Source organism: Nerophis lumbriciformis, linkage group LG21 (genome assembly GCF_033978685.3).
Source record: "Nerophis lumbriciformis linkage group LG21, RoL_Nlum_v2.1, whole genome shotgun sequence".
Classification (NCBI taxonomy): domain Eukaryota; kingdom Metazoa; phylum Chordata; class Actinopteri; order Syngnathiformes; family Syngnathidae; genus Nerophis; species Nerophis lumbriciformis.
This window is the reverse complement of record NC_084568.2, coordinates 22,932,677-22,956,207: the sequence shown is the minus strand read 5'-3', so window position 1 is coordinate 22,956,207 and position 23,531 is coordinate 22,932,677. Positions and strand designations below refer to the sequence as shown.

The following is a 23,531-nucleotide window of genomic DNA, read 5'->3' as shown; positions in this document are numbered from 1 at the left end:
AATTTTGTTGTGATGCCCCGCTGGATGCATTAAACAATGTAACAAGGTTTTGCAAAATAAATCAACTCAAAGTAAGGAAAAAATGCCAACATGGCACTGCCATATTTATTATTGAAGTCACAAAGTGCATAATTTTTTTAACATGCCTCAAAACAGCAGCTTGGAATTTGGGACATGCTCTTCCTGAGAGAGCATGAGGAGGTTGAGGTGGGCGGGGTTGGGGTGGTAGCGGGGGGAGGGGTATATTGTAGCGTCCCGGAAGAGTTAGTGCTGCAAGGGGTTCTGGGTATTTGTTCTGTTGTGTTTATGTTGTGTTACGGTGCGGATGTTCTCCCGAAATGTGTTTGTCATTCTTATTTGGTGTGGGTTCACATTGTGGCGCATATTTGTAACAGTGGTAAAGTTGTTTATACGGCCACCCTCAGTGTGACCTGTATGCATTGCGATCACTTGTGTGTGTGTGAAAAGTCATAGATATTATGTGACTGGGCCGGCACGCAAAGGCAGTGCCTTTAAGGTTTATTGGCGCTCTGTACTTCTCCCTACGTCCGTGCACCACTCCGTACAGCGGCGTTTTAAAAAGCCATAAATTTTACTTTTTGAAACCGATACCGATGATATCCGATATTACATTTTAAAGCGGGGTTAAGGGGGAGGAGTATATTTATAGCTAGAATTCACTTAAATTCAAGTATTTCTTATTTTTATATATATATATATATATATATATATATATATATATATATATATATATATATATATATATATATATATATATATATATATATAAAAAATAAATACTTGACTTTCAGTGAATTCTAGCTATATATAAATATGTATTTTATTATACATATATACATATAAATAAAATAAATACTTGAATTTCAGTGTTCATTTATTTACACATATACACACATAACACTCCTCTCTACTCATTGTTGTATTTGAAAGTGCAATGCTTTGCAGCCAGTAGCATAGCCTTAGAAGGAGCATAGGTATGGGCAGTGTAATATTCTGGGTTGGAGTCAATAACCAGGCGAGGTGATGAAGTTACGTCTCTTTACTGCATACTTCAGAACCGACTCCCACACTTGCCGTCAGGGTGCGCAATACAACGTAAACCGTTGGCCAACCAAAAAGTAAACCGTTGGACAACCAAAAAGTTACTTTTTGGTTGGCCAACGGTTTATGGTGTATTGCGCACCCTGACGGCAAGTGTGGGAGTCTGTTCTGAAGTATGAAGTAAAGAGCGGACGTGCCTTAAGTCCGGCTAGAAATCGGGAGAAATTCGGGAGAATGGTTGTCCCGGGAGATTTTCGGGAGAGGCACTGAAATTCGGGAGTCCATCCATCCATCCATCCATCCATCCATCCATCCATCTTCTTTCGCTTATCCGAGGTCGGGTCGCGGGGGCAGCAGCTTAAGCAGGGAAGCCCAGACTTCCCTCTCCCCAGCCACTTCGTCCAGCTCCTCCCGGGGGATCCCGAGGCGTTCCCAGGCCAGCCGGGAGAGATATTCGGGAGTCTCCCGGAAAATTCGGGAGGGTTGGCAAGTATGGCTACAATATCTATGACATGTACATCCTCGGCTCAGATCCCACATCAGGGCAAGAAAAAACTCAACCCAATGGGATACAATGAGAAACCTTGGAGGGGACCGCAGATGTGGGGACCCCGGCCCCTGGGCGACCGGTGCAATGGAAGTCGAGTGGATCTAGTTAATAGTGTGAGAGTCCAGTCCATAGTAGATCTAGTTAATAGTGTGAGAGTCCAGTCCATACTGGATCTAGTTAATAGTGTAAGAGTCCAGTCCATAGTGGATCTAGTTAATAGTGTAAGAGTCCAGTCTATAGTGGATCTAGTTAATAGTGTGAGAGTCCAGTCCATAGTGGATCTAGTTAACAGTGTAAGAGTCCAGTCCATAGTGGATCTAGTTAATAGTGTGAGAGTCCAGTCCATAGTGGATCTATTTGATAGTGTAAGAGTCCAGTCCATAGTGGATCGAGTTAATAGTGTGAGAGTCCAGTCCATAGTGGATCTAGTTAATAGTGTGAGAGTCCAGTCCATAGTGGATCTAGTTAATAGTGTGAGAGTCCAGTCCATAGTGGATCTAGTTAATAGTGTGAGAGTCCAGTCCATAGTGGATCTAGTTAATAGTGTGAGAGTCCAGTCCATAGTGGATCTAGTTAATAGTGTAAAAGTCCAGTCCATAGTGGATCTAGTTAATAGTGTAAGAGTCCAGTCCATAGTGGATCTAGTTAATAGTGTGAGAGTCCAGTCCATAGTGGATCTAGTTAATAGTGTAAGAGTCCAGTCTATAGTGGATCTAGTTAATAGTGTGAGAGTCCAGTCCATAGTGGATCTAGTTAATAGTGTAAGAGTCCAGTCCATAGTGGATCTAGTTAATAGTGTGAGAGTCCAGTCCATAGTGGATCTAGTTAATAGTGTGAGAGTCCAGTCCATAGTGGATCTATTTGATAGTGTAAGAGTCCAGTCCATAGTGGATCGAGTTAATAGTGTGAGAGTCCAGTCCATAGTGGATCTAGTTAATAGTGTGAGAGTCCAGTCCATAGTGGATCTAGTTAATAGTGTGAGAGTCCAGTCCATAGTGGATCTAGTTAATAGTGTAAGAGTCCAGTCCATGGTGGATCTAGTTAATAGTGTAAGAGTCCAGTCCATAGTGGATCTAGTTAATAGTGTGAGAGTCCAGTCTATAGTGGATCTACTTAATAGTGTGAGAGTCCAGTCTATAGTGGATCTACTTAATAGTGTGAGAGTCCAGTCTATAGTGGATCTACTTAATAGTGTGAGAGTCCAGTCCATAGTGGATCTAGTTAATGGTGTGAGAGTCCAGTCCATAGTGGATCTAGTTAATAGTGTGAGAGTCCAGTCCATAGTGGATCTAGTTAATAGTGTGAGAGTCCAGTCCATAGTGGATCTAGTTAATAGTGTGAGAGTCCAGTCTATAGTGGATCTACTTAATAGTGTGAGAGTCCAGTCTATAGTGGATCTAGTTAATGGTGTGAGAGTCCAGTCCATAGTGGATCTAGTTAATAGTGTGAGAGTCCAGTCCATAGTGGATCTAGTTAATAGTGTGAGAGTCCAGTCCATAGTGGATCTAGTTAATAGTGTGAGAGTCCAGTCTATAGTGGATCTACTTAATAGTGTGAGAGTCCAGTCTATAGTGGATCTAGTTAATGGTGTGAGAGTCCAGTCCATAGTGGATCTAGTTAATAGTGTGACAGTCCAGTCCATAGTGGATCTAGTGAATAGTGTGAGAGTCCAGTCCATAGTGGATCTAGTGAATAGTGTAAGAGTCCAGTCCATAGTGGATCTAGTGAATAGTGTAAGAGTCCAGTCCATAGTGGATCTAGTTAATAGTGTGAGAGTCCAGTCCATAGTGGATCTACTTAATAGTGTAAGAGTCCAGTCCATAGTGGATCTAGTTAATAGTGTAAGAGTCCAGTCCATAGTGGATCTAGTTAATAGTGTGAGAGTCCAGTCCATAGTGGATCTACTTAATAGTGTGAGAGTCCAGTCCATAGTGGATCTAGTTAATAGTGTGAGAGTCCAGTCCATAGTGGATCTAGTTAATAGTGTGAGAGTCCAGTCCATAGTGGATCTAGTTAATAGTGTAAGAGTCCAGTCCATAGTGGATCTAGTTAATAGTGTGAGAGTCCAGTCCATAGTGGATCTAGTTAATAGTGTGAGAGTCCAGTCCATAGTGGATCTAGTTAATAGTCGTATCAATTCCTAGATATGGTCGAAACTATTTAAAGTGCACTACGTATAATAAACGCAACATTATTAATATTGCTACTACGGATAATTTAAACAAAAACTCGTCAAAACAGCCCAATACTTATAATATGGGCTTTTTAAACATAAGATCATTGTCTCCCAAAACGTTATTAGTTAATGAGGTCATTAGAGACAACAATCTTAACGTCATTGGTCTTAGCGAAACCTGGCTCAAACCCGACGATTTTTTTGCGCTAAATGAGGCATCTCCTCCTAACTATACGAATGCGCATATTGCCCGTCCCTTTAAAAGGGGTGGGGGTGTCGCACTAATATACAATGAAAACTTTAACCTTACCCCTAACCTAAATAATAAATACAAATCGTTTGAGGTGCTTACTATGAGGTCTGTCGCACCGCTGCCTCTCGATATGGTTGTTATCTACCGCCGCCCAGGGCCCTACTCGGTCTTTATCAATGAATTCTCAGAGTTCGTTGCTGATCTAGTGACGCACGCAGACAATATAATCATAATGGGGGACTTTAATATCCATATGAATACCCCATCGGACCCTCAGTGCGTGGCGCTCCAGACTATAATTGATAGCTGTGGTCTTACACAAATAATACATGAACCTACGCATCGCAACGGTAATACGATAGATCTAGTGCTGGTCAGGGGTGTCACCACCTCCAAAGTTATGGTACTCCCGTATACTAAAGTAATGTCCGATCATTACCTTATAAAATTCGAAGTTCTGACTCATTGTCAACAAAGTAATAATAATAATAACTGCTATAGCAGCTGCAACATTAATGCTGCCACAACGATGACTCTTGCTGACCTACTGCCTTCGGTAATGGCACCATTCCCAAATTATGTCGGCTCTATTGATAACCTAACTAACAACTTTGACAATGCCCTGCGCAAAACCATTGATAGTATAGCACCGCTAAAACAAAAAAGGGCCCCTAAAAGGCGCACCCCATGGTTTACAGAAGAAACCAGAGCTCATAAATTATCATGTAGAAAGTTGGAACGCAAATGGCGCGCGACCAAGCTTGAGGTTTTCCATCAAGCATGGAGTGATAGTTTAATATCGTATAAACGCATGATTACCTTAGCTAAAGCTAAATATTACTCAAATCTCATCCACCTCAACAAAAACGACCCTAAATTTTTGTTTAGTACAGTAGCATCGCTAACCCAACAAGGGACTCCTCCCAATAGCTCCACCCACTCGGCAGATGACTTTATGAATTTCTTTAACAAGAAAATTGAACTCATTAGAAAGGAGATTAAAGACAACGCATCCCAGCTACAACTGGGTTCTATGAACACAGATACAACTGTATCTACGACGGATACTGCAATACAAAATAGTCTCTCTCTTTTTGATGAAATAACATTAGAGGAACTATTACGGCGTGTAAGTGGGATAAAACAAACATGTTTACTTGACCCACTTCCTGGGAAACTTATCAAGGAGCTTTTTGTATTATTAGGTCCATCAGTGCTAAATATTATAAACTTATCACTTTCCTCTGGCACTGTTCCCCTAGCATTCAAGAAAGCGGTTATTCATCCTCTGCTCAAAAGACCTAACCTTGATCCTGACCTCATGGTAAACTACCGACCGGTGTCCCACCTTCCCTTTATTTCGAAAATCCTCGAAAAAATTGTCGCACAGCAGCTAAATGAACACTTAGTGTCTAACAATCTCTGTGAACCTTTTCAATCCGGTTTCAGGGCAAATCACTCTACGGAGACAGCCCTCGCAAAAATGACTAATCTACTGCTAACGATGGATTCTGATGCGTCATCTATGTTGCTGCTTCTTGATCTTAGCGCTGCTTTCGATACCGTCGATCATAATATTTTATTAGAGCGTATCAAAACACGTATTGGTATGTCAGACTTAGCTTTGTCGTGGTTTAACTCTTATCTTACTGACAGGATGCAATGCGTCTCCCATAATAATGTGACCTCGGACTATGTTAAGGTAACGTGCGGAGTTCCTCAGGGTTCGGTTCTTGGCCCTGCACTCTTCAGTATTTACATGCTGCCGCTAGGCGACATCATACACAAATACGGTGTTAGCTTTCATTGTTATGCTGATGACACCCAACTCTACATGCCCCTAAAGCTGACCAACACGCCGGATTGTAGTCAGCTGGAGGCGTGTCTTAATGAAATTAAACAATGGATGTCCGCTAACTTCTTGCAACTCAACGCCAAGAAAACGGAAATGCTGATTATCGGTCCTGCTAAACACCGACATTTATTTAAAAATACCACCTTAACATTTGACAACCAAACAATTACACAAGGCGAATCAGTAAAGAATGTGGGTATTATTTTCGACCCAACTCTCTCCTTTGAGTCACACATTAAGAGTGTTACTAAAACGGCCTTCTTTCATCTCCGTAATATCGCTAAAATTCGTTCTATTTTATCCACTAGCGACGCTGAGATCATTATTCATGCGTTCGTTACGTCTCGTCTCGACTACTGTAACGTATTATTTTCGGATCTCCCTATGTCTAGCATTAAAAGATTAGTTGGTACAAAATGCGGCTGCTAGACTTTTGACAAGAACAAGAAAGTTTGATCATATTACGCCTATACTGGCTCACCTGCACTGGCTTCCTGTGCACTTAAGATGTGACTTTAAGGTTTTACTACTTACGTATAAAATACTACACGGTCTAGCTCTGTCCTATCTTGTCGATTGCATTGTACCATATGTCCCGGCAAGAAATCTGCGTTCAAAGAACTCCGGCTTATTAGTGATTCCCAGAGCCCAAAAAAAGTCTGCGGGCTATAGAGCGTTTTCTATTCGGGCTCCAGTACTATGGAATGCCCTCCCGGTAACAATTAGAGATGCTACCTCAGTAGAAGCATTTAAGTCCCATCTTAAAACTCATTTGTATACTCTAGCCTTTAAATAGCCCCCCTGTTAGACCAGTTGATCTGCCGTTTCTTTTCTTTTCTCCTCTGCTCCCCTGTTCCTTGTGGAGGGGGGGGGGGGGGGGGCACAGGTCCGGTGGCCATGGATGAAGTGCTGGCTGTCCAGAGTCGGGACCCGGGGTGGACCGCTCGCCTGTGCATTGGCTGGGAACATCTCTGCGCTGCTGACTCGTCTCCGCTCGGGATGGTGTCCTGCTGGCCCCACTATGGACTGGACTCTTACTATTATGTTGGATCCACTATGGACTGGACTCTCACAATATTATGTCCATAGTGGATCTAGTTAATAGTGTGAGAGTCCAGTCCATAGTGGATCTAGTTAATAGTGTGAGAGTCCAGTCCATAGTGGATCTAGTTAATAGTGTGAGAGTCCAGTCCATAGTGGATCTAGTTAATAGTGTGAGAGTCCAGTCCATAGTGGATCTAGTTAATAGTGTGAGAGTCCCGTCCATAGTGGGGCCAGCAGGGGGATCATCTATAGTGGAGACAAGTCAGCAGCGCAGAGACGACACCAATTGATGCACAGATGAGTGGTCCACCCAGGGTCCTGACTTTTGTGGTCATCTGATAACCTCTCCACGCAGGAGAGGGGGGCAGAGCAGAAAAGAAGCGGCAGATCAACTGGTCCAAAGGGGGTTTATTTAAAGGCTAGAGTATACAAATGAGTTTTAAGATGGGACTTAAATGCTTCTACTGAGGTATCATCTCTAACTGTTACCAAGAGGGCATTATAGAGTACTGGAGCCCGAATAGAAAACGCTCTGTAGCCCACAGACTTTTTTGGGGTTCTGGGAATCACTAATAAGCCGTTAAGGTGGTATTATTAAATAAATGTCGGTGTCTAGCAGGACCGATAATCAGCATTTCCGTTTTCTTGGCGTTGAGTTGCAAAAAGTTAGCGGACGTCCATTGTTTAATTTCATTAAGACACGCCTCCAGCTGACTACAATCCGGCGTGTTGGTCAGCTTTAGGGGCATGTAGAGTTGGGTGTCATCAGCATAACAGTGAAAGCTAACACCGTATTTGTGTATGATGTCACAGAGTGCAGGGCCAAGAACCGAACCCTGTGGAACTCCGCACGTTCTTAGTGCAATCAATAATTACTAACATTTATGCGCTTAGCTCTTTTTATTTAGGATTTTACAGGAGTAGAATAGGCCCGCAGTGTGAATAATGTGTTCTTGCTGAATTGAGGTGTATAGAATCCCTCGGCCATTTTAGAATTTTTATTTTTTTCGAATTTCAGAGATGTTTGACTTTAGTGATATCACTATGAAATACAATACAGGTCAATAGTTTGGACACACCTTCTCCTCATTCAATGCCTGTTCTTTATTTTCATGACTATTTACATTGGAGATTGTCACTGAAGGCATCAAAACTATGAATGAACACATGTGGAGTTATGTACTGGAATAACTGAAAACATGTTTTGTATTCTAGTTCCTTCAAAATAGCCACCCTTTGCTCTGATTACTGTTTCGCACACTCTTGGCATTCTCTCAATGAGCTTTAAGTGGTGGTCCCCTGAAATGGTTTTTACTTCACAGGTGTGCCTTATCAGGGTTGATTAGTGGAATTTTTTGCTTTATCAATGGGGTTGGGACCATCAGTTGTGTATAGAGATGTCCGATAATATCGGGCTGCCGATATTATTGACCGATAAATGCTTTAAAATGTAATATCGGAATCGGTTTCAAAAAGTAAAATGTATGACTTTTTAAAACGCCGCTGTACGGAGTAGTACACGGACGTAGGAAGAAGTACAGAGCGCCAATAAACCTTAAAGGCACTGCCTTTGCGTGCCGGCTCAATCACATAATATCTACGGCTTTTCACACACACAAGTGAATGCAATGCATACTTGGTCAACAGCCATACAGGTCACACTGAGGGTGGCCGTATAAACAACTTTAACACTGTTACAAATGTGCCACACTGTGAACCCACACCAAACAAGAATGACAAACCCATTTCGGGAGAACATCCGCACCGTAACACAACATAAACACAACAGAACAAATACCCAGAACCCCTTGCAGCACTAACTCTTCCAGGACACTACAATATACACCCCCCGCTACCCCGTACAACCCCCCCCCCCCCTTCCCCCAACCCCGCCCACCTCAACCTCCTCATGCTCTCTCAGGGAGAGCATGTCCCAAATTCCAAGCTGCTATTTTGAGGCATGTTAAAAAAAATAATAAAATAATGCACTTTGTGACTTCAATAATAAATATGGCAGTGCCATGTTGGCATTTTCTTCCATAACTTGAGTTGATTTATTTTGGAAAACCTTGTTACATTGTTTAATGCATTAAGCGGGGCATCACAACAAAATTAGGCATAATAATGTGTTAATTCCACGACTGTATATATCGGTATCGGTTGATATCGGAATCGGTAATTAAGAGTTGGACAATATCAGAATATCGAATATCGGCAGAAAAGCCATTATCATACTTAATTTATTTCAGGTGACTACCTCTTGAAGCTCATCGAGAGAATGCCAAGAGTGTGCGAAACAGTAATCAGAGCAAAGGGTGGCTATTTTGAAGTTATTTCACCTTTTTTTGTTAAGTACATAACTCCACATGTGTTCATTCATAGTTTTGATGCCTTCAGTGACAATCTACAATGTAAATAGTCATGAAAATAAAGAAAACGCATTGAATGAGAAGGTGTGCCCAAACTTTTGGCCTGTACTGTATATGGAACTAAAATGAACAAAGTAGGGAGTATGTTCCTTATCTTACTCAGCAGGAAAAACATAGTAGTTATTATCACCACGGCAACTTCCAAACCACTGATTTGTATCAAACATCTCCGATTTATGACAAAGTAATGATTTAGCTTAAACACCACCTTACATCATGTAGTTCTTTGAGTAATGAGCTCATTATGTCGTATAAAAATGTACCGGGTCGTGTTTTATTCATTTCTCACGAAACATGACCTTAATATTGGCAAGCGGACTTTTTCTTCTACAGCTGTGTGTCGGCCGTCTAACGCGCTTCGCAGTTCTGGCGAAGCAGCATCCCCGCCACAAGGGCATCGCCGCTGACCGCTGACAAGTGTGGCGAAATGTCACGGGCCAAAGTGGCGTTCAGGTCTGACACAGGAGGGAGTGTGTGACACATACCATGCCTGGCATATGTTCTATATCTGACTGTATCAGCAAGGCAGAGTTCACCGGCCCAAGATAGGAGACGTGAATGTTGCATTGCCGATATGAACAAAAATACACCCTCATGTCTTTTTATATGCAATATACAGATTTCTAAATGGCTAACCCAGGAACTACAGTCGTGGTCAAAAGTTCACTTGTAAAGAACATAATGTCATGGCCGTCTTGAGTTTCCAATCAACTCTTATTTTTTTGTGATAGAGTGATTGGAGCACATACTTGTTGGTCACAAAAAACATTCATGAAGTTTGGTTCTTTTATGAATTTATTATGGGTCTACTGAAAATGTGAGTAAATCTGCTTGGTCAAAAGTATACATACAGCAATGTTAATATTTGGTTACATGTCCCTTGGCAAGTTTCACTGCAATAAGGCGCTTTTGGTAGCCATCCACAAGCTTCTGGTTGAATTTTTGACCACTCCTTTTGACAAAATTGGTCAATTTTTGTTTCATCTGACATCACATGGACAAAGATAAAACCTTCTGGAGGAGAGTTCTGTGTTTAGATGAAACAAAAATGTAGCTGTTTAGCCACAATACCCAGCAATATGTTTGGAGGAGAAAAAGTGAGGCCTTTAATTCCCTCAACACCATGCCTACCGTCAAGCATGGTGGTGGTAGTATTATGCTCTGGGCCTGTTTTGCTGCCAATGGAACTGGTGCTTTACAGAGAGTAAATGGGACAATGAAAAAGTAGGATTACCTCCAAATTCTTCAGGACAACCTAAAATCATCAGCCCGGAGTGTCACGATCGGGGGTGCAGCTTGCTGCGCGGTTGTTCTCCCAGGGTGCAAAACGGACGGCTCCGGACGACAGCGTGAAGATAGGATTTGATTTATTAAACGTAAATCCCCCAAACTACCAACAGTACAGGCAAAGCAACAAAAAGAAAAGGCAGGCGTGCCTAAAACACGTGAAGCTAATACTTAAACTGATGCTATAGCATGGAACAAGAAAACGTACTTGGTACAAGCGTGACACAAACAATGAAGCCACACCGAGTGACCGGAAAAGGCAGACTTTGTCATGTTTGTGATCATGTTTTGTTTAGTTATGTTTTCCTTGGTTTTTGGACACTTTTTAGTTCTTATCTTCACTCCGTTTACAGGCAAAGCAACAAAAAGAAAAGGCAGGCGTGCCTAAAACACGTGAAGCTAATACTTAAACAGATGCTATAGCATGGAACAAGAAAACTTACTTGGTACAAGCGTGACACAAACAATGAAGCCACACCGAGTGACCGGAAAAGGCAGACTTTGTCATGTTTGTGATCATGTTTTGTTTAGTTATGTTTTCCTTGGTTTTTGGACACTTTTTAGTTCTTATCTTCACTCCGTTTGTCACCATAGTAACCATTAGTTTCACCTGGTTCACATCGTCATGTCACGCACCTGTCTCACATTTTGAGTCACGCACCTGTTTTCACTAATCATGGCATCACTATTTAAGCCTGTAGTTGCCAGGCAGTCAGCCTGGCGACATCACTCTTGACATACTCCTGACACTCTGTTTCATGTTCATAGTCCATGTTGCCCTGTTAATGTCATCGCAAGTAAGTTTTGTTGATTAATGAAAACCGGTGCGTGACTTAAAATGTGAAAACGTGAGACAGGTGAAACTAATGGTTACTATGGTGACAAAGGGAGTGAAGACAAGAACTAAAAAGTGTCCAAAAACCAAGCAAAACATGATCACAGACATGACAGACTTAAATAGAGTCTCTGATGACAAACAGGTGCGCGTCCGGAACACAAGCGACAGGTGAAAATAATAAGTGGCCATGGTAACAAACTCAGGTGCATAAACAGGAAATAAAGGAGTCCAAAACAAACCGATAACACCAAACATGATCCGGACCACGGATCATGACACGGAGGTTGGGTCTTGGGCGCAGTTGGGTGTTCCAACAGGACAATGACCCCAAACACACGTCAAAAGTGGTAACGGAATGGCTAGAATTAAGGTTTTAGAATGGCCTTCCCGAAGGACAATGCTGAAGAAACAAGTCCATGTCAGAAAACCAACAAATTTAGCTGAACTGCGCCAATTTTGTCAAGAGGAGTGGTCAAAAATTCAACCAGAAGCTTGTGGATGGCTACCAAAAGTGCCTTATCGTAGTGAAACTTACCAAGGGACATGTAAGCAAATATTAACATTGCTGTATGTATACTTTTGACCCTGCACATTTGGTCACATTTTCAGTAGACCCATAATAAATTCATAAAAGAACCAAACTTCATGAATGTTTTTTTGTGACCAACAAGTATGTGCTCCAATCACTCTATCACAAAAAAATAAGAGTTGTAGAAATTATTGTAAACTCAAGACAGCCATGACATTATGTTCTTTACAAGTGTATGTACACTTCTGAACACGACTGTATGAAGTGTGTCACCTTGAGAGCCCCCAACCGTGATTTCCACTCGTAGTCTTTAAATAGAGTGAGGTACTGAAAGAGTTCAGCAGCAGGTACAGTGCTGGCATGCTAATGACCCCACTGACAGATGGGTGTGAAATAGTCGCCAGCACGGTCGCCCTGGCTAAATCCGGGCACTTAGCAGAATTGTACTTTGAGCACCCAGCCCATTAAAAAAAATAAATTTACATGTGTTTTTTTATTTGTGTACAGCTCCATTAATTGGAGTGTTACTTTCAAAGGCAAAATTAAAGTATTGCTAGAAACATAATTTTATATGGGACTTTATTGTATTATATGTATAGTATATGTTCCAAAAAGAAAAAAAAGCATAAAACACAATATTTAAATATACTAAATGTAAAAAAGGGAATAAATATTCAAAATAAGATCATTCAATTAAATCTCGTTTGGTTACGCCATCATGAGCGCAACACAAGGTTGTAAAAGTTTCAACTACAATTCTAAATAAGATGTCAAAAGCAAACTGAAATCAAATACACACAGCTTACATATTGATCAATACCTATTTAAATTTAATTTAATTTAAATATGATGATTTATCAAAATATAAAAGAAATATACCTGAACGGAACGCTCATGATGGTTACACCAAAAAGTAACGCCATGAATCGCGTTTTTCCAAGTATTTGGGGCGTTTTTATGCTATTTCCAAGCATCTCCTTTTTAATATCGTTGATTTTACATAGTCAAACTAATGCATATTATATATGCATGCCCTAGTAAACAAAAAAAAAAGTCATATATATTTTGATTGTTACATTTTGAAGTACATGTGTGCAGGTGGGTGCGAATGTACCCATTACCAGAGCTGTACACCTATGCGAAATAGGGTTGACCCGGTACCAAAATGTATTTCGAATAAATAAAGGCGAACATAAAAAATTGCATTATTGGCTTTATTTTAACAAAAAAATCTTAGGGTTCATTAAACATATGTTTCTTATTGCAATGTTGTACTTAAATAAAATAGTGAACATACAACACAACTTGTCTTTAAGTAGTAAGTAAACAAACAAAGGCTACGAATTAGTCTGCTGACATATGCAGTAACATATTGTGTCATTTTCCATTCTATTATTTTGTCAAAATTATAAAGGACAAGTGGTAGAAAATGAATTATTAATCTACTTGTTCATTTACTGTTAATATCTGCTTACTTTCTCTTTTAACATGTTCTATCTACACTTCTGTTAAAATGTAATAATCACTTATTCTTCCGTTTGGATACTTTACATTAGTTTTGGATTATACCCCAAATTTAGGTATGGATCCGATACCAAGTGGTTACAGGATCATACATTGCTCATAATTTAAAGTCCTCATGTGTCCAGGGACATATTTCCTGAGTTTATAAACATAATATACATTTTTAAAAAAGGAAATAAGATTTTGGGACAATAAAAAATATCTATGTAATTGTAGTAGTATCCACTAGATACGTTCTTGTACTTGGTATCATTACAGTGGATGTCAGGTGTAGATCCACCCATGGCGTTTGTTTACATTCAGGCGTGCTAGCGTTTGTTAGCGGTGCCGCCGGTGAGCTATTGTATCCTCCTACGGTGTGTAGTGAAGCAGGTTTAGCTATTCCTCGTCCTGCAGGGATGATACTTGTAAGAAACTTACTTTATCGCCATGGAGATGAATATTTGTGATTTAGAAGTAGCTAAAACACTGTGGACTGTGGAAGTAGCTCGCCATTTCTTAAAGCACTTCTTAAAGCACTTCTTTCAGTGTTATAATTTCACCTTTATCGTCAGTTTTTAGGCAAAAATGGGTCTATTCTCTCTTTTCTGTCTTCAGCTTGTAAGTACTCTGTGATTGTGCGCTGCCGAACATGCTCCTCTGCTCGTAAACCCAGCAATGTCACGACGTGATGGCGCACCGTCATGCCCGTTGGGAACCGGTACTTTTCAAACAGAGTATAGTACCGTTTTTATTCATTCGTACCGTGATACTATACTAGTACTGGTATACCGTACAGCCCTAATGTGAAGAGATTTTTTTACTTTTTAATTCAAACTTTACATTTGAATTTGAGGCATATTTAGTACAAAACAATTGTGCATTAATTAATTGTCTTGTAGTTTGACATAAGTTTGCACAGATTCCTGACCAGTAATGTGGTTAGTTTTTCTAGAAACGAGTGATCGAATTCAGTGTGTTTTAACCATTGTTGGGCCGAGAACGCCCCTTAGACAGTGTTTTTCAACCATTGTGTGTGTGTGAGAGTCTGGTGTGCTGTGGGAGATTATCTAATTTCACCTATTTGGGTTAAAAATATTTTTTGCAAACCAGTAATTATAGTCTGCAAATGATGTGTTGTTGAGTGTCGGTGCTGTCTCGAGCTCGGCAGAGTAACAATGTAATACTCTTCCATATCAGTAGGTGGCAGCTGGTAGCTAATTGCTTTGTAGATGTCGGAAACAGCGGGAGGCAGGGTGAAGGTAAAAAGGCTTAAACCAAAAATAAACAAAAGGTGTGTGCCCCTAAGAAAAGGCATTGAAGCTTAGGGAAGGCTATGCAGAACAAAACTAAAACTGAACTGGCTACAAAGTAAACAAAAACAGAATGCTGGACGACAGCAAAGACTAACTGTGGAGCAAAGACAGCGTCCACAATGTACATCCGAACATGACATGACAATCAACAATGTCCCCACAAAGAAGGATAAAAACAACTGAAATATTCTTGATTGCTAAAACAAAGTAGATGCGGGAAATATCGCTCAAAGGAAGACATGAAACTGCTACAGGAAAATACCAAAAAAAGAGAAAAAGCCACTAAAATAGGAGCGCAAGACAAGAACTAAAACACTACACACAGGAAAACAGCAAAAAAAACTCCAAATAAGTCAGGGGGTGATGTGACAGGTGGTAACAGTACACCTACTTTGAGCCAAGAGCTATAGTGATGCATGCTTGGTTATGGTTTAAAGTCATATGCAACAATTGCGACAACAACTTTTTACTGTCAACTGAGTTTACTTTTTTAATGATTTCTGCTGGTGGTGTGCCTCCGGATTTTTTCAACGCAAAAAATGTGCCTTGGCTCAAAAAAGGTTGAAAAACACTGCCCTAGAGGGCCGCCAAAAATAGCTTTTTCTCAGCTGTTCTCCGTACGGGCCGCGGCAATACTCAGTTGTAATACACTTTTCCACCACTTGTGGCAGTAATGACAATCTCAAACAAACAGAAGAAGTCTGTGATAGAGAAGTTTCTTAAGTGCAAAAATTAGTGGTGAAGATGTATTTGTACTTAAATTGTATTGAAAGTTTACTATATTTATTAATTACATTTATTTTAGAACAACATAATTGTAAGTAAATTATTTTTTTTGTGAGTTATTTAAGACTCTTCTAATGCAGTATATTTGGTTAGTACTTTTTTTTCTAATCAACCTGACCTAAGCCTAAGGTTTGTGTGTTAAATAAATAATGATCTTTATAATCAACACATGGTTTAATATCATTTGACAGGGTTGTAAACTGTGTAGTGAATTATATTTACAGTATATAGCGCTTTACATAGGGAAACCCAATATCTAAGTTACATTTTTAAACCAGTGTGGGTGGCACTGGGAGCAGGTGGGTAAAGTGGCTTGCCCAAGGACACAACGGCAGTGTCTAGGATGGCAGAAGCGGGTATCGAACCTGCAACCCTCAAGTTGCACGGCCACTCTAGGTTAGATATAAATATTGAACATGATTCAAATCAAGAGTAAGAGGACTAATTCAGTGTTAAGTTTAGTGGGCCCTGAGCCCCTCTGTAGTGGAAAAGTTGGGCCCCGAGATCAGAAAGGTTGAGAACCTCTGATCTGATTTATTACTTTTATACACGTTACAACGCCATTACCGATTTGTTTGATGTAACGTGGCACGCTCCTTTTGATGCGGACAAGACAGCTTTAGGATCCCAGCAAGTTCAGTTTAGGAAGTAGCTTTTTACACCATAACTAATACAAAACCCAAAATCAGTGAAGTTGGCACGTTGTGTAAATGGTAAAAAAAAAACAGAATACAATGATTTGCAAATCCTTTTCAACCTATATTCAATTGAATAGATTGCAAAGACAAGATACTTAACGTTCGAACTGGAAAACGTTATTTTTGGGCCTGGGCTCACCTAAGATGGACTGATGCAAAGTGGAAAAGTGTTCTGTCGTCTGACGAGTCCACATTTCGAATTGTTTTTGGAAAATGTGGACGTCTTGTCCTCCGGACCAAAGAGGAAAAGAACTAGCCGGATAATTAAATTAATTAAAGGCGCAAAGTTCAAAAGCCAACATCTGTGATGGTATGGGGGTGTATTAGTGCCCAAGACATGGGTAACTTACACATCTGTGAAGGCACCATTAATGCTGAAAGGTACATACAGGTTTTGGAGCAACATATGTTGCCATTCAAGCAACGCTATCATGGACGCCCCTGCTTATTTCAGCAAGACAATGCCAAGCCACGTGTTACAACAGCGTGGCTTCGCAGTAAAAAAGTGCGGAAACAAGACTGGCCTGCCTGTAGTTCAGACCTGTCTCCCATTGAAAATGTGTGGCGCATTATGAAGCCTAAAATATCACAACGGAGACCCCGGACTGTTGAACAACTTAAGCTGTACATCAAGCAAGAATGGGAAATAATTCCACCTGAAAAGCTTCAAAAATTGGTCTCCTCAGTTCCCAAACTTTTACTGAGTGTTGTTAAAAGGAAAGGCCATGTAACACAGTGGTAAAAATGCCCCTGTGCCAACTTTTTTGCAATGTGTTGCTGCCATTAAATTCTAAGGTACTGAATATTTGCACAAAAAAAATAGTTTCTCAGTTTGAACATTAAATAGCTTGTCTTTGCAGTCTATTCAATAGAATATAAGTTGAAAGGGATTTGCAAATCATTGTATTCTGTTTTTATTTACAAATTACACAACGTGCCAACTTTAATGGTTTTGGGTTTTTTTACCACGGGGGAATAATGAACATTCAGTAAAGTGACAATAATCAACATTAACAATCGTACAACGCCCCGTTTGTGGACAAGGACAGACAACAGCCGTTGACACACGTTCGATCGCTTTATTAACTATCAGTGAAAACATCCCACAGGTGCTGCCGTCCAATCTCCTTCCAGTCCGCAGACCGACAACACATTTATGACACACGAAAAAATACTTACTTATCCAACTGAAAACAGGTCAAAACTATGGTTTTTAGTTTGTTGACATGCAAAGAGTATCTTAAGCTTGAAAACACACAACATTCACTGTACAAACATACATATATACATACTGTACATATACATTCACTGTATACAAACACATATACACATACTGTACATATACATTCACTGTACAAACATACATATATATACATACTGTACATATACATTCACTGTACAAACATACATATACACATACTGTACATATACATTCACTGTACAAACATACATATACACATACTGTACATATACATTCACTGTATAAACATACATATACACATACTGTACATATACATTCACTGTACACACATACATATACACATTCTGTACATACACACTCACTGTACACACATACATAAACACATACTGTACATATACATTCACTGTACACAAACACATATACACATACTGTACATATACAAGTACATATACATACATACACTCATGCACATAATCAAGTTTCATCAAACATATATTAACGTTGATGCCCTAGGGGAAACTGGGTAACACACGGCACACTGACAAAGCTTAACCTATTTTACTATAACAATCTACAAGGTTAATTCAGTCCGTGTCTCTTTTTTCCCCTCCATTTATCTGCTTTCTTGTTGTATTTCAAGTTATCATTACATATATGTATTGTTGCATTTGAACAATTGTATTGTTGATATTAGAGGTAATTATTAATATTATTTATTATCAATAGTGCTATTTCTATTGGTATTTGTATTGCTCCATTTGTTGTGTAATAATGCTCATTGTCATTTCTATGTCATTAATATTTATTTCACTAACTGCTTCTTTTTTATCACTTTTACCATCATATTTGTACAGTCATGGTCAAAAGTTTACATACACTTGTAAAGAACATAATGTCATGGCTGTCTTGAGTTTTCAATCATTTCTACAACTCTTGTTTTTTTGTGATAGAGTGATTGGAGCACATACTTGTTGGTCACAAAAAACATTCATGAAGTTTGGTTCTTTTATAAATTTATTATGGGTCTACTGAACATGTGACCAAATCAGCTGGGTCAAAAGTATACATACAGCAATGTTAATATTTGGTTACATGTCCCTTGGCAAGTTCCACTGCAATAAGGCGCTTTTGGTAGCCATCCACAAGCTTCTGGTTGAATTTTTGACCACTCCTCTTGACAAAATTGATGCATATCAGCTAAATTAGTTAGTTTTCTGACATGGACTTGTTTCTTCAGCATTGTCAATCAATCAATCAATCAATCAATCTTTATTTATATAGCCCTAAATCACAAGTGTCTCAAAGGGCTGCACAAGCCACAACGACATCCTCGGTACAAAGCCCACATACGGGCAAGGAAAAACTCACCCCAGTGGGACGTCGATGTGAATGACTATGAGAAACCTTGGAGAGGACCGCATATGTGGGTAACCCCCCCCCTCTAGGGGAGACCGAAAGCAATGGATGTCGAGTGGGTCTGACATAATATTGTGAGAGTCCAGTCCATAGTGGATCCAACATAATAGTAAGAGTCCAGTCCATAGTGGGGCCAGCAGGACATCATCCCGAGCGGAGACGGGTCAGCAGCGTAGAGATGTTCCCAGCCGATGCACAGGCGAGCGGTCCACCCCGGGTCCCGACTCTGGACAGCCAGCACTTCATCCATGGCCACCGGACCTGTGCCCCCCCCCCCTCAAGGAAAAGGGGAGCAGAGGAGAAAAGAAAAGAAACGGCAGATCAACTGTCCACACATTTAAGTCAGAACTTTGGGAAGGCCATTCTAAAACCTTAATTCTAGCCTTATTTAGCCATCCCTTTACCACTTTTGACGTGTGTTTGGGGGTCATTGTCCTGTTGGAACACCCAACTGCGCCCAAGACCCAACCTCCGGGCTGATAATTTTAGGTTGTCCTGAAGAATTTGGAGGTAATCCTCCTTTTTCATTGTCCCATTTACTCTCTGTAAAGCACCAGTTCCATTGGCAGCAAAACAGGCCCAGAGCATAATGCTACCACCACCATGCTTAACGGTAAGAATGGTGTACCTGGGATTAAAGTCCTCACCTTTTCTCCTCCAAACATATTGCTGGGTATTGTGGCCAAACAGCTACAGTTTTGTTTCATCTGACATCACATGGACAAAGATAAGACCTTCTGGAGGAAAGTTCCGTAGTTTTCTTTCCATCCCCTCCTGCTCCGGCCCGGCTGCACCAAACAATACTATGAATCCATTTAATAAAGTCAAATACAAATAAGGCAACAAGAGAAGTATCCCACACAAATCTGTACAGCCGATATGGGCATCTACATCAACTATATGATTTGCCTGAGTAGCTGGACAGGACAAAATTAAAAAAATAAATAAAACAACACCACAGAAAGATGATTGATAATGGTACTAAACTGTTTATTGTCATGTTCTCTGTCTAGGTTGGTGGTTTGATGCCTGTGGCCCATCCAACCTTAACGGCATGTACTTCACGCAAGGACAACACGTGGGGAAGTTAAACGGCATCAAGTGGCACTACTTTAAAGGCCCCAGCTACTCGCTACGAGCCACAGGCATGATGATCCGCCCGTTGGACTTCTCCTCCTAGCCGTAAAAACCGCGGCTATGTAGCACATTAGTGGGACGCTTCCAGTTTTGTCCTCATCTCATTTCACCGGCCGGGCGTCGTAACCTCCCCCCCCCCCCCCCCCCCCCCCCCTCCTCGCTGGAACTGCAGTAAGAGCCGTGGGGAAGGAAAACAAAGCGAGGCGTGATTTATGCACCCCATCACAATAGCACACTTGCAATTATTTAAGGTACAAAAATAGGTCATGTGTGTTTATCCCACACTGGGAAATTTGAATAACAAGAAACGTGGGGATTGTTCTTTTAGGACGGTCGGAATAGTGCAGAGCAGAGACGACTCACAAACTGCAGGACAGAACGGATCTCTTATGCTCTGAGGACACAACTTGTCTTTGGAAATGTTATACCGTAATTTTCGGACTATAAGTCGCAGTTTTTTTCATAGTTTGGCCGGGCTCCAGTGCGACTTATATGTTTTTTTCCTTTTTTATTATGCATTTTTGGCAGGTGCGACTTATACTCCGGTGCGACTTATCCTCCGAAAGATACGGTAATTATACTTTGTGTTTTTAGGTATTCATCTCGTACGGCAACTGTATACATTAGCCACCATCACATGAATGTCGTTATTACATTACAGTGCATTCTACATTTCTACGTGCGTTAGGGTTGACTTTAAAAGGCGAACTTCATGTGTAAATAGGAATTATGATGGCAGTTAGTTATGTAGTAGTAATCATTTTCCGAGTAGACATATTTAGCGTTTACAAATGAATGGCTAGTGCAAGTTAAAGTACCACTGATAGTCACACAATTACTCTCTGCATTCGACCCATCCCCTTGTTCCACCCCCTGGGAGGTGAGGGGAGCAGTGAGCAGCAGCGGTGGCCGCGCCCGGGAATCATTTTTGGTGATTTAACCCCCAATTCCAACCCTTGATGCCGAGTGCCAAGCAGGGAGGTAATGGGTCCCATTTTTATAGTCTTTGGTATGACTCGGCCGGGGTTCGAACTCACGGGCGGACACTCTAACCACAAGGCCACTGAGCTCTGCCATTTAAATGATCAATTCTATGAAGGAGGGTCACAGTGAAAAGAAAAACAAGAATCAAGATGTTATGTTACGGCTTGAAAAAAGGGGTCTCAAACTCAACTAACCAATGGCAAGGTAGACTCTGGGCAATGCTAGGCCACATAAAGAGCTCTTCAACCTTGTGACTAATTCGTCAACAAGTACAAGTACATGCAGAATGCCATTCACCATCGTAGAACTATAAGTGCTTTTATCAAGATGGTAACCAGGTTTGCAAATGTAACAAATTTGTCCCGTGTCAGCATAAAGTCAACTCTCAGATCTTCTATTGTTCACCAATGCTGCTGGAGTTTGGATATTAATCAAGTCAATGTATTCTTGCAGCAAATTGTTCACATCAGAATCAAATATTCGTTATTAATTAAGTTTTGCAGCACAATCTCATTCAAGATCAGACAAACATTACAGGGAGACAGAATGGGAACGCTGACGGTTCCGCCAACTTCCGGTGCTCCTGAGAAAAAAGGTTAAGAACAGGTCAACGCTAAGGGTTGTTAGAAAGAAAAAAAATCAGTCTAAGCCTGGGCCCTTGGAGAGGAGGTCCAGACTGAGGCCAAGGGGGGAAAAAATGATAGCCATAGCACACATAAGCATGTGTGTAAGAGGGAAGCATCAAAGATAACAAAGGACGTTAAAGACATTCAAAGAGTTGATGCAACCAGCTATTTCAACAAACAGCTACAAAAGTAAAAACAAAAACATATACACTGTGGTGGCCTCTGCGGTGTTCCGCGCCATCGTCTGCTGGGGTGGGGGGGAGCATAGCCAGAGACAGGAGCATACCCAACAAAGCAACCCGCCAACTCTCGGCCAGTGTCCAGTCGGCATGGATGAGCGAGGACGCGTCTAAGGAGACCGAGGCGTCCGATACACGCTCATTCAGCCAAGACATTGTGAAGATTGTCCGTCCCGACATCTATTTGTCTTTTCGCGAGGTTCGCATAACGACAGCAGAATGTGGCTCCATGGAAGGTACGGTACTGTAGGAGAGGAGAAACACAGTACGTGTCTGGTGTAAGTGCGTCTTGCTGAAAGTGTGTGTGTCTGTATAAGTGTGTCAATCATTTTAGGTTCCTATTGTAGGCACACCTGATGTCATTGTTGGAGTAACACGATGAAGATGACCCCATTGATGTGTGCCACTGATAACTCAGCTTTTACCTCATTAAACTGTAGATTTGATCATTGATTTATTTAAACATATTTTGTAACATGTGGGCAATGTTGTGTTGCTATCAAATAAAATGTGATGCACTATGGTTAAAATGCATGTTTGGACTATACTTTGTGGACTTGGAGAAGGCATTCGACCGTGTCCCTCGGGAAGTCCTGTGGGGAGTGAGTGCTCAGAGAGTATGGGGTATCGGACTGTCTGATTGTGGCGGTCCGCTCCCTGTACGATCAGTGTCAGAGCTTGGTCCGCATTGCCGGCAGTAAGTCGGACACGTTTCCAGTGAGGGTTGGACTCCGTCAAGGCTGCCCTTTGTCACCGATTCTGTTCATAACTTTTATGGACAGAATTTCTAGGCGCAGTCAAGGCGTTGAGGGGATCCGGTTTGGTGGCTGCAGGATTAGGTCTCTGCTTTTTGCAGATGATGTGGTCCTGATTGCTTCATCTGGCCAGGATCTTCAGCTCTCACTGGATCGGTTCGCAGCCGAGTGTGAAGCGACTGGGATGAGAATCAGCACCTCCAAGTCCGAGTCCATGGTTCTCGTCCGGAAAAGGGTGGAGTGCCATCTCCGGGTTGGGGAGGAGATCTTGCCCCAAGTGGAGGAGTTCAAGTACCTCGGAGTCTTGTTCACGAGTGAGGGAAGAGTGGATCGTGAGATCGACAGGCGGATCGGTGCAGCGTCTTCAGTAATGCGGACGCTGTATCGATCCGTTGTGGTGAAGAAGGAGCTCTTCCTGTGGGACCCCGAGGCGTTCCCAGGCCAGCCGGGAGACATAGTCTTCCCAACGTGTCCTGGGTCTTCCCCGCGGCCTCCTACCGGTCGGACGTGCCCTAAACACCTCCCTAGGGAGGCGTTCGGGTTGCATCCTGACCAGATGTCCGAACCACCTCATCTGGCTCCTCTCAATGTGGAGGAGCAGCGGCTTTACTTTGAGCTCCCCCCGGATGACAGAGGTTCTTACCCTATCTCTAAGGGAGAGCCCCGCCACCCGGCGGAGGAAACTCATTTCGGCCGCTTGTACCCGTGATCTTGTCCTTTCGGTCATAACCCAAAGCTCATGACCCTAGGTGAGGATGGGAACGTAGATTGACCGGTAAATTGAGAGCTTTGCCTTCCGGCTCAGCTCCTTCTTCACCACAACGGATCGATACAGCGTCCGCATTAC

General features: G+C 41.5%; 1 protein-coding gene across 3 annotated transcripts in view; it reads left to right on the top strand.

Moving 5' to 3' along the window:
• Positions 1-22,459, top strand: part of angpt1 (angiopoietin 1) — a 251,885-nt gene extending 229,426 nt beyond the window's left edge. For all 3 annotated transcript variants that reach the window (XM_061982606.1, XM_061982608.1, XM_061982609.1), the window contains exon 9: positions 19,957-22,459. In XM_061982606.1, the coding sequence (XP_061838590.1) occupies positions 19,957-20,123 (167 nt within the window). In that variant the 3' untranslated portion in view covers positions 20,124-22,459. The remainder of the gene's footprint in view (positions 1-19,956) is intronic.
• Positions 22,460-23,531: the final 1,072 nt, after the last annotated feature.